At 44.5% G+C, this 11921-nt stretch overlaps 2 protein-coding genes across 3 annotated transcripts; both read right to left on the bottom strand.

The window, feature by feature from the left end:
- Nucleotides 1–3248: 3248 nt before the first annotated feature.
- Nucleotides 3249–4020, bottom strand: LOC125038983 (M-phase inducer phosphatase-like). Its single transcript, XM_047632700.1, has 2 exons — nt 3999–4020; nt 3249–3874 (listed from the first exon to the last, which is right to left on the bottom strand). Exons 1-2 carry the CDS (start codon nt 4018–4020, stop codon nt 3249–3251), a joined length of 648 nt encoding a protein of 215 aa, XP_047488656.1.
- On the bottom strand, nt 4005–11680 carry LOC125039092 (meiotic sister-chromatid recombination protein 3-like). 2 transcript variants are annotated; one of them, XM_047632823.1, is made up of 5 exons: nt 11213–11680; nt 5459–5690; nt 5099–5313; nt 4422–4976; nt 4005–4300 (listed from the first exon to the last, which is right to left on the bottom strand). In XM_047632823.1, exons 1-5 carry the CDS (start codon nt 11249–11251, stop codon nt 4133–4135), a joined length of 1209 nt encoding a protein of 402 aa, XP_047488779.1. In that variant the 5' UTR covers nt 11252–11680; the 3' UTR covers nt 4005–4132. The 2 variants fall into 2 exon arrangements, with proteins under 2 accessions (XP_047488779.1, XP_047488780.1); XM_047632824.1 differs by lacking the exon at nt 11213–11680 and adding an exon at nt 6178–6451.
- Between the last annotated feature and the right edge of the window lie 241 nt (nt 11681–11921).

The raw sequence follows: 11921 nt of genomic DNA, 5'->3' as shown, positions 1-11921 counted from the left end.
ACATATTTCAGACCGACGTTAAATTTGCAGGTTTATGCAAAACTGACAAAATGACGTCATTGATTTCGTGGCCTAATGTTAGTTCTTTGTTCACGAATCTTCACCTGATTGGAAATTCCGGTTTTGGGATTAGATATTGTGTCATGGAAGGATATGATGTAATACTTGACCCCTCTCTTGCTCTCCCCACCCCCTCTCCCTCTATCTATCTATATCTATTTCTCTATTTATCTCTATCTACCTGGCTATCTCTAGATCTCTATTTATCTCTATCTAGCTGGCTATCTCTGTTTATCTGTCTATCTCTATATCTGTCTATCTGTCTCACTTGTTTATGTATTTCCTTTTCATATCTGCATTTTGTATCTGTATATGCGTGCCTGCGAAAGTTTTATATATAAAAAAAAAACGAATATCATTATAGCCCGGGATTCTTATCGATGAATTAAATCTTCAAAACAAATGACCAATTATCTCACCTGATCCAACCTTACGTCGTTTTACAGGTAATCTCGGAAGTCACAGATTGTACCAAAAACTCACGGCCCGTTTTTTTTGTTTTGTTTTTCGGCGCCTTGTTCCCGAGGCCTCACATAAACGACATTCCGGATGAATGGTTATGCCGAAGGAGGGTGGAGAGAGAGAGAGAGAATTTGCACTCCGGAGCAATGCGTTGTGTGATGCAAGGATATATCCCGGACGGAACTTGTAATTAGGTGCGAGTCCAGGTAGGAAGGAGTTTCATTAAGCTGGTGGCGGTATAGGTACATACAGGCATACATATATGAACATAGGCCTACATATGCGCAGGCACTTACACATGCACATGTACATATACATGAGCGCGCGCGCGCGCACACACACACACACACACACAATTGGACAATAAACCCATCGACCCCCCCCCCCCCCCCCCGACACAAAACTCACCCATTCTACACGTTTGCCCAAATTATTTATCAGCTTCATTTTATCTCCATGGACGGACACTGGAAAATCCAGCCTCCTCTTGTCACTTCGAAAAAGGACATGACTAAATATGGTTTACTAATAACAGACCGGATGCTTTATCTTCAGCCAACCCGATATGCTTTTATAGAAGTTGATATTTGTCTCCTAACAAGTTTATTCTGTTATATATATTTATGGGTTTATTAGGTACTTCGTAAACGTTACGATTCAGTTTATCCGAGTTTACCCTTTGGCTTCAAAATTTGCCGAGTCATGTTAATTAAACTGTTCATTTTAACTGATGTCATTCCTCTTAATGAACACATTCGAGGTCATTAACGAGGCCATTGGTCGAGTTCAAGGGCGTGAGCGCCTCGAGGGTTCATCAGAAGGATATTTGAAGAACCTGTTTATTCATATTCTTTTCACCACTCACTATATATTTCTTTTAGATATTGTTAACCATTTCTATCGAACTGATAAAATATTTAATCTGCAAGAACAAGAAAACTAACTCAATTTCAATTCGGAGACAAATTTATGATTTTCCCGCCTGTATCTTTTCGGCAAACACACATACACATACACACTTAGGGGGAGAGAGAGAGGGGGGGGGGAGAGAGAGAGAGAGAGAGAGGGGGGGAGAGAGAGAGAGGGGGGGGGAGGGAGAGGGAGAGAGAGAGAGGGGGAGGAGAGAGAGAGAGAGGGGGGGAGGAGAGAGAGAGAGAGGGGGGGAGGAGAGAGAGAGAGAGGGGGGGAGGAGAGAGAGAGAGAGGGGGGGAGGAGAGAGAGAGAGAGAGGGGGGGGAGAGAGAGAGAGAGAGGGGGGGAGGAGAGAGAGAGAGGGGGGGAGGAGAGAGAGAGAGAGAGAGGGGGGGAGGAGAGAGAGAGAGAGAGAGGGGGGGAGGAGAGAGAGAGAGAGAGGGGGGGGGGAGGAGAGAGAGAGAGAGGGGGGGAGGAGAGAGAGAGAGAGGGGGGGAGGAGAGAGGGGGGGAGGAGAGAGAGAGAGAGAGAGAGAGAGAGAAGAGAAGAGACAGCGATAGAGAGAGCGCGAACAACAAAGCACTTCCCATGCACATCTCAAACAAACAAGGGTACAACCAAAGGAAAGACCATAAAAATTGTGATTTCCATGTATTGTTTATAACGGTACAGGGCAATGTTACTTCCGGTAGAGCTCGAGGGTGTGGTGCCCTAAACATAAGGACTAGATAGAGGGAGTGATCTACAATGCCGTTACACAAAACATCGATTTTCTTCTTTTGTTTTTTTTTATTCACCAGGTGTGACTCAAGGAGGGAATCAATCAAAAAAATGAAAGCCCATTTAACGTAAAAAAAAAAAAATGAACGTGAAAAAAATGAGAAAAAAAAATATAATAGTGATGACAGCGTTCTGACCTAAATGTGTGTCACGTGAAATGGTCGGTGGTTTCGTTTCCTTTTTGAGATCGTGAAAGACATTTGGTATTAAGTTCCTAGGACAAGGTGCATCACACTACAAGGCCGTTCACACAATCACCGTCCTAACAGGTGGCACAGTTCTGTTTGGCAACCTCGAAAGAGAGAGAGAGAGCGAGATTTTCCTTTTCTTGAATAAGATTTTTTTTTTCTCTTTTCCAACCAGACCACCTAGTTATAACGGAAATATTTACACTTGGTCCCATGCTTCTCTTGTATCACAAAGATGCCAAACGTTGAGCAAGGCGAGGGCGAATCTCCCCCGACGTCACCCTACAGTATATCACAGGGTCGCGTTCCATATTCACAACAACTCCCTCGGGTACATGTTTCAGGGTATAAATACTTAGTGGTGGTAATGCAAAACAAATGCATGGGGGCAAATAGACTCTTTTAATACAAAAGAACGAACCCAAATATTGGGTCTTTGTACTTCTCGCCGACCAATGAGGAAACGATGGAATGGATGGTCAGAACAACTGTGTGAATGATGATAAAAACGTGAGTGATCAGGGGCAGCTGATCAAGTCAAAGGGAAATTATGGATGAAGATGACGAGAGATGAAGAACAAAAAACTCAACAAAATTCTGTCCAGACGGAGATTCCCTCAGGAGGATCTTAAATCACTTCTTGGACGTATTTACAAGCTCTATAAATTATCCTTTGGCATTCATGGGGAATAAACACCTGTCCGAAGATCACCCCGTCTGGACAAAAGTCTTCTGTACACAACAAAAATACATATATTGCACACACACTTTTCTTTTTTTAATAGGAAATAAAGAGTGATTTCTTTTCTCTCGATAAACCCACGGGCACCTAAGGGCAGGGCAGTCATCATAAGCCCAGTCTCTTGAGGCCCGTGCGAGGTAGCGTGTTTCTGCTCTTGGCCTGCTTGTTCTCGGCCGCCCACGACTTCGACTTGCTGCGGTGAATCTTCAGCTCCTCGGCGAAGTTCGCGTCCAGCATCCGCACGTACTCGTGGGGCGTGCACAGGTCGGGGTACGCCTCGAAGAAGGCCTTGTAGCCGCCCTCCAGCAGGTACGTCTCCGGGAAGTGTAGGGCGGGGTAGTGCTCCTTGTTGCGTTTGCGGTCGTGCTCCCGCAGGAGCCTCTGCGCCTTGGGGCCCCGCTCGGCTGAGAACTCGCAGTGGAAGATCAAGATGTGCCGGGGGGCGTCCTCACTGGGAATGACGGGCGTGCCCTTCTGCAAGTCGAGGTGGTCGAGCACCATCTGTGGGTGGTTCCACATCTCGGCCCCCTGGATGTGGCCGCCCTCGTACTCGTACGGGTATCTGCAGTCCAGGATCTTGAAGGAGGCGATGGTGTTCTTGAACTTCCCTCGGACGATGTCGGCCATGGTGTCTACACTGATGGCGTTCAGGTCGGGGTGCTTGCCCCCTTCTATCGAGGGGAGGGAGATGGGTTTGGAGAAGTCGCCCGTTAACTGCCCGTGGTGAGTTGCTGCGGAGGAGAAGGAGAATCATAAGTAACCGATCTTTGAGGCCCGAATGGAGATACACACCAAGAGTAATCAATATACAATCATCTATGTCAACAAGCACTCTAAATCTCGCAGGATACTTACAGCACTTGTTCAACGCCTTCATGATGGAGACGTGGCTCTCGGAGTGGCTTCGCTGGAGCTTGGGCTTGACGGTGTGTGTCGTGCTTGCCTCGGGGGCGGAGTTCTGTCGGAGTGCGAGCGGGGACCGGAGGTTTTCACTGGATGTCGCCGAGACGACGGTGGGGGAGGCGTTGGAGGTGAGGGGGGACGCGGGCTCGTCCTGCCTTCCGCCGCTTGCAGTCCACCTGCGACGAGAGGTCTGTGGGAGGCTGCGGCCGCTTGAAGGACAGGCTGGATTCGAGGGAAGGCCTCAGGGAATGCACCTGTTGACAGAGGAGGAGGAGATCGTTAGATGAGCGAAATACAAGCAATAGGTTTGATATGGAACTCAAGAATGTGTCAGTATTAAATCAAGGCACACATGGCTTGGAGAAAGACACTTACTCTGGATGAGGTGGGCGTGGTGTCGAGCATGGAGAGGCACCTTCTGATGGAGGGGCGGTTGCCGAAGGTGGTTGTGGTGGTGGCTGTGGGGAGGGCGGATGGCTTAGAGGCTGCGGGCGGCTGGATGGGCGCCGACAGCAGGCTGGAGAATCCGATGATAGGCTGCTGTTCGTTCTGGCTGGGCACCTCGTCCATGAGGTCCATGAGCAGGGCATCTTCCTCGTCGCCCTTGCTTAGGGAGGAGAACTTCCTGAAGGGCCTCCGGCGGTCCTCGGAGGACGACGCCGTGGACGAGACGGGTGTGGATGTGGTGGAGGAGAAGACGGTGGTGAGGGCGGCGACGGGCTTCACGGGGGACACCATCGTCTGGGGCTTAGCTGGCGACAGGTCCAGGTTAAGCTTGCGGGGCGCACAGCTGACGGGCACGCTGAAGCAGTCGTCCTCCAGCTTCTTGCCACTCTCCGAGTACCCGCTGTCCTGCGAGTTGGTGTCGAAGTCCTCCGGAGGGGAAGGCTTCTGTGGCGAGTTGAAGACCCTCTTCGAAGGAGACACCAGCTGTTCAAACAAACAAACAAACAAAAATTAGCACTTGACGCATGCCAACCCTACCATTCAGTCTGCAACTATCTATCCAATCTATCCCTGATAACGCCCCCGCAACCTCGCTGACAACCAACCTTGCTGAGGGGACTGAAGTTGAGGTTCCTGTTGACGGTGTTCTGCACGTCCTTCAGGGGGCTGACGCGGGTGCGGGCGGGGATGACGGCGCTGTGGGAGGGGGAGTAGTAGGGCGAGGGGAAGTTCTCCTTGTTGCGGGACATGAAGCGGCGTGAGGGCGACACGGGGCTGTCTTCCTGGCCGGCCTCCGAGGCAAAGGACTCGTGGAGGAAACCTGGAGGGCGAACGAACAAAACAAACCATGAGCACTGACGCCAAAACAAACAACAAATCCCACACATAATAACACCTCAAATCATCCAAACATGACACCCTTCACACCACCAACAAACACCAAACAAACAAAACCAAAAACTCACTCGAACAGACGAGCGACGCCTCGTGACACGACTGGGGGGTGTCGGAGAGGGTCGACGAGAGGGAGAGCTTCCTCCGGGGCGTCTGGGAGAGGGAGGCCCCGTGGTGGAGGGTGAAGGCCAGGCTGGACATGGGGGACAGGTCAGTCGAGGACGGGGTGACCTGGGGGGACTCCGGCTGGGCACCCCGCAGCACCGTCCGGTATAGAACGTCGCGACTGCTCATGATTACGGCCTGGAGGGAGAGGGGGAGAGAGAGAGGACGTGAGGACCAGCGCACAGAGAAAAACCCTCGTGTTCTAATGTTTTCTTACTTCTCTTTTCTTATGAATTCTCACTCTACTACAAGTTAAATAAATTCTAATTGGTTAGCACTTTTGTATTCGTTAATCCACTTCTTTCGAGACAGCCACTGGTGTCTAAAAATAGGAACAGGACGAACGAATTTTTTTTTTTCACTCGAGAATCACAAATTGAAATAAGATCACGTTCCATTTAAAACACTTAATTGAACCACACATTATAAAACAAACAACCAACACATCGCTTCTCATAAATAAACTTTTAAAAGCAAATTATAAACGAAAAACAATTCCCGTTTGTGGCAACAGCTCGACCTACTTTATAAGTTACTTATTAACACTCGGTCTGTAATTCCACTATAAAATACTATTACAAGTACAGAACTGAACACTTTAGGAAGCACTAAACACCGTGTTTACCTTTGAATGAAATTCCGAAAATGATTCAAAATTTGTTTTCCAAATATAAATAAAGAGAAAAAGCTTTTTGACGAAGATCACTCTTTTTTTCCAAAAACTCGTCGTCGCTAAAGCACTTTCGTATCACTATCGTTCCATGGTTAAATCCTTTCACAGCTGCTTGATCTTTTCTGTTATTTCCTGTGATTATTTTTTTTATTCCCTTTAGATGTTGTCGGGAGGGAGAGAGAGGTGGAACTGACTACAAACACGTCCTCCCGACAAGCATGTTAACGCGAGACTCCGAGGAAGACGCCCGTTCGCATCGGCCGCTCGCCTCGCCCCGACGCGCCTTTGGGGACGAGATGCAAAACCCCATTTTCGCATTTTTCGGGGGTGTTGGCGGGGTTCTGGGGGAGGATGGGAGGTTGGGAGGTTCGGTGATGTTGTTCCGGAGGGATCTGAGGGATGCTGAGGTTGTTTCGGGATAGGGAAGGGGTATTTGGGGGTGAAAACACTTTGGGAGCGAGATAGGATAGGTTGGTATCGTCTGCCAACCCGGGATGCGTTCCAGTCGGCGCCGAGGCAATGACCCGCTCGATTCAATCCGCACGGCACTTCTCACTTCAAAATAACAGATCAAAACGATTCAAAACCACCAGGTATAATTACCATTTCAAATAAATCTGCTGCTACAACACACTGGACGACTTCACATGCAACACATAGTATCCTATGATGTGACTAGCTAAGCTACACGACTTGGTATGCGTTCTAGCGGTACAAGTCGGGATGTAAATATTGCGAGGCGGATCCCCAAGCGCGCCCCGAGCTCGCTCCTGATTGGCTGGCCTCGAGCTGGCTCCTGATTGGTCGGCGCGAATCGGGAGGGAAATGGGTGTCGCTTCGTCCTTTTTTTTTAATCATTTTATTCTTATTTCCACTATTTGTCTCTTGTTTCGCCTTGTTTAATTGGATTCCTTACTCGTTTGTGTTTGAAGTTAGCTTACATGGGGTTGGATCTGGTTATTTGTTAGCGTGTTATCGTGGACACACTATTTCGAGATCTCTTGGGTCATATAAACACAAAATATAATTAAATATCTCTAAGTCATAAAACGTGACACATAACAGTAAATAACATTATGAAACAAAATACCATACGAAAGACCAACACACAAATGACAACCATAAGAACAGAAAATTACTTAGATAAAAGCATACAGAAAACAAATGCTTAGTTAAGAGAGTTAATAATAATGATGAAAATTCGATCCTAAACTTTTAAGAGGCTTATCTACTCTGAAGTAAAATCTAATATATTCTAATGTAGTTTTACATAGCACTTTAACATTTAATTTATTAATTAATTTATTTATTTGATTAATTATTACCGTTTTAAAATTCATACACAAAGCTACAACAAAGCTAAAAAAAAAAAAAAAAACATTCGATAACATCAATTCTGTAATTTCGATAAAAAAAAAAATACTTCGCAAAAATAAGCGAATAAAAAATAATAAAAAAAAAAATTCTGCGGGAAGGAAAACAAACAACTCGGAAACGGCTTCCGGAGGGCGTGAAAAGTCCGTAGATTTTAACCACGATTTTTCCTTCACAGCTGACGACCTTATTAATAATATTCCTGAGATTGTTAAATCCTTTTTATTTCTGCGTTTTCTTCCAAATTGTTCTTAATGCGTCAGTAAGGAAGTCAAATTTACCTATTTAAATAGATTGCAATGACCATGCATTAAATTATGATGCATGTTGCATAATGTATAATAATAATAACTATTAAATTATTTATTATCTCAGGTTGTATATTTCCTCGGTGAATGATCGACATTTACAAAGTTATAATTAATTACATATGCAGAATAATTATACTTTTCCACTGCACGTTGTTTTTTTTGTTTTTTTTTTGTCATTTGTCCCACGTAACTATGCATCTATACTATTTTGATACAAGTTTTAAATTCAGGAGAACAGTTTATATGAAATCAACTCTAAATATGATATAACATATATACATATATTTAAAATTGTTGGCTTTCAAACTTAATATTCAATTTCATATCAGAAATATTTCAAATAATTCAATTTAGATAACTATATTCAGGCATCTATGACAAATACGTACAACTAAAATATTCATAAAATCCTTTCGAAACTATCCACATTTCCCAGTAATGATCATGGCAACAAGCAGTTTGCAGTCACAAACCACACAAACCACGTGGTTACCCTGTCTTCCCCCAACTAGGAAAGGGGTGATTGACCTATTTTCCCCCCCCCCATAGGTTACACCCAAGACACGCTGTCGGGGTCATGACCTAGGCTACCCTCGGTTCGTGCACTTGGGTTAATGGGTTAAATGTAATGATTTCTTTTTAAAAATGATCGGTAAGATATTGTTGAGATCGAGGTGTGTTTATCGTTGGTATATATGTGGTGGAATTTATATTTTTTTTCTGCATGTAAAATTAATGTCATTTTGATTCTGAGTTTAGGAGCATCGGAGTCGCAAACATCTTGGATCTTTCGAAAATGAAGTCTTCCCATAACATATACGAACAGACCATCGTGCAAATTACACACACGGCTCATGTTCCTTTGTTTAAAAATATCGCACCTCTCGCCAGGTTAGGCCAAAGCTAAACCCAGTGGCCCCGCGTAATATGGGAAGGGACACAATACACAACAATAATTCTCGATTCGGAGGGACCCAGCTTAGTAAGCTTAACAACAACTCCTGTACACAAAAGCGCTCTGTCACGGGCGCGTCCTACCCGAGGTACTTTGAATTAAATTAACCGGCCCGCGTCACAGCAAAGGTTGAAAAGGAGGAACCAGGCATGTAGAAAAGGTGGGACGGGATCCAGTTGGCGGTTCATAGCAGCTGCTGCTATGAGACAAAAGCGATGTAGGTATTATCTGCGAGGGCCATTAAGCTGATACGGGCATTTCTCGTGAGCGCAGATAACACACGCGTATTGTCTAACCCCGCCAAGCGCTCCCTGTCTCGGTCTCCTGCAACACGCATGGGGAGGGAGGGTCGGAGAGCCATAAAACTACGTTCCTTTCAAGAATAGAGAGATCCGTCCCCGTTAGGCTGCGGACAATACATTCCTGTGCCTTCGCGAGAAATTAGTCCGGAATTAGCATCCACCAATGTCAATTAGGGCGCTTTGGGGTAATGAGCTAAGCTCGTGCGCGCGTTTGTGGTAATGTCGAATGCGATTCTGTACACGTTGGCCCTAAAAATGTTAAAACACGCGTGCAAATGTTTTGTGAGCTATAATACTATTTTTCAACTGGAGTCATACGGATATATGGAAGATATCACGTAGTATTACATAAAATTCATTAACCAATAATATACCTAATCCATTGAAAAATATCCTAGGTATACTGTTCTATATGTACGATATATCAATGGTATTTCACTGTAACATGAATGTCCCCCAAATACATTATGCTTATATAACTCCACAAAAATATATAAAAATCATTGTCACTCATTTTCCTTGATCGCCATTATTTATTCCTATGGTTATTTTTATATCTTTAAAAGAGGGGGGGGGGGGGGCACCAGCAAAAGCACGGGTTGGGTAATGCCCGCGGAAAGGAAATAGGCACAGGGGGCATTGTACGGCAGTCTGTTCTCACAAATGCATATTGTGGAGAAATGTGTAAATTGGGTTGCCTTGGACGTGGTTGCTGGTGGGCGTGGTGGGGGGGGAGAGGGGGGGGTATTAGTACCTGCTGGGTATACCATCTGTACGGGCGGGGGGGGGGGGGCGCATCCTAAGGATTTGTTCGTTCAAGTACAGTTTAGTATTTTTACGATTTCACTTTTTTATTTTTATCTAGCATGTGATATTTTGTTATAATCTTTACGGCAAAGAGGCACTAAGTTAAGGCAAACTGTCGATATTCTTTAAGAGGACAAAGCATTGTGGTTGTTAGTTAGTTCGAGAAATAACGTGAACGCCACATATAAAAGGGAAAAAAAGATCGCGGACAGTTCACTCAGGAGTTGCATATCGAGCTGGAGACAATAATCATAGCAACTTAAATGGTTTAAATTATTGAAAAAAGAAATGTGTCATGGATTTGGGGACGTTAAGTCAAGTGCGTCCGTATTATAATAAAAAAAAAAAGAAATATCGTTCGATTTCCCTCAAATAATTCATGATGGACCTTTGGTTATCTTACAGAACAGCTGCGCGTCATCGATACCAACGAATTCGATATTGAGGGATAGTAATCGATATAGAAAGACCTGATATAACCCTCTTTTGATCGTGGAAATAAGAGGTAGCGCGGCGTCAAGTGGCGGTCGCTTCAACAAAGACCAACGAACACATTTCCTTCGCTTAGACATTGACAGTAGATTATCCAAGTATATATACTGATAAAAAAATGAGGAAAAACACATTATCAGGACAAAATAGAAGATCCAGACCCCATGGTTTGTTTATTAAGCGCGACCATTTCCAAAACTATCGTGAGAGCGTGGAGAGGCCGTGAGCATCGCTTTGACGGCGCAACACACTACAGGAATTACCGCGTTCTAATGGCGCTATATGGGTTTAGAAATCCCATTTGGCCTGTTTTAGCCTAGTATAGGAGTATATTCCGATAGTCAATACACACTTTCCCCCGGTGTTTTCTTCAAGTCCTCCCCAATATTGTCATAATAGCCGATTTCAGTGGCCTTGCTCATCCTGGACGATATAGCAACGAGTCGACACAATATTCGTCAGCATCAAAGCCAACTCATCTTCCTATCTCTTATCTTCTGGCTATGGAGGCCACGGCAACACTTGGTCAGGTTAGGTCTGTGATAAGGGATTATGTGGCTGTCTTTACTATTATGTAGAATATTTTCCCGCCTGTAGTATGATTACATCCGTTTTCCATTATTATTACATTAAGTTTTGCTATTATATCCGCGCGATCCTGTTAGAAATACCTGTCTACTTATTGAATTACACAATTTGAATTAGATTTTCATCAACAATATAATCAATTTATCTTCATTACTCACGATAAATAAGCTTATTAAAACTTGTCCTCTGCAGGGCATGGGGTTATCCAGAGGTCCTGAAGAAGGGTCACTTGCCAGGTCGCGTCGGACAGGCCAGGTCACGAGGTCGTCTTGGGTCAGGTGTATAAAAAAACAATCAAGTGTATATCCTCAGATTTTCCAAAATCATCGACGGTCTTCTATTAAAACGCACAAAATTTCCAAAATCCACACTATTGATTCGTCACCTTTCGAACCTCGTATAGAAAATAAATTCCACAGATGAATATGAATCAAACATTCAAACTTGCTTTTTTTATACATAAAAAAACTAAATCTCGTTATTCACTCGTCATTCTTATTATTTTCTCTGTTAAAAAAACATTTCAGACGTCTCATTATCACCACGTATGGATCAAGTGTACTAAAAATGCTCCCAATTTCCACAGACAAGTCCTCATGGCCCCTTTGTAAACACGATACTGGTTTAAGTCGCCTCCTGTTTCACGTGTCCAAGTGGCGTTGCTTTTTTCTGCCTTTCTCTCGCCGGTGTTATGTTTTTCCTTGGAGGAGGGGGGGGGGGGGGGGGCTTTGCTAATTACGTTAAAAGAGGTAGTTCGATTTCTTCTTTTTTTTTTTTAGTTTCGTACTTCATAGAAGATTTAAGTCTGTGTTTTTTTTTTTTTGTTTTTTTTTTAGAATTGAAAACGTGTTGTTTTTTTCGCCTTTG

The sequence above is a fragment of the Penaeus chinensis genome, chromosome 26 (genome assembly GCF_019202785.1).
Source record: "Penaeus chinensis breed Huanghai No. 1 chromosome 26, ASM1920278v2, whole genome shotgun sequence".
NCBI classification, from domain to species: Eukaryota; Metazoa; Arthropoda; class Malacostraca; order Decapoda; family Penaeidae; genus Penaeus; species Penaeus chinensis.
Note: the sequence above shows the minus strand (reverse complement) of the source record. Positions and strands in the feature narration are given on the sequence as shown.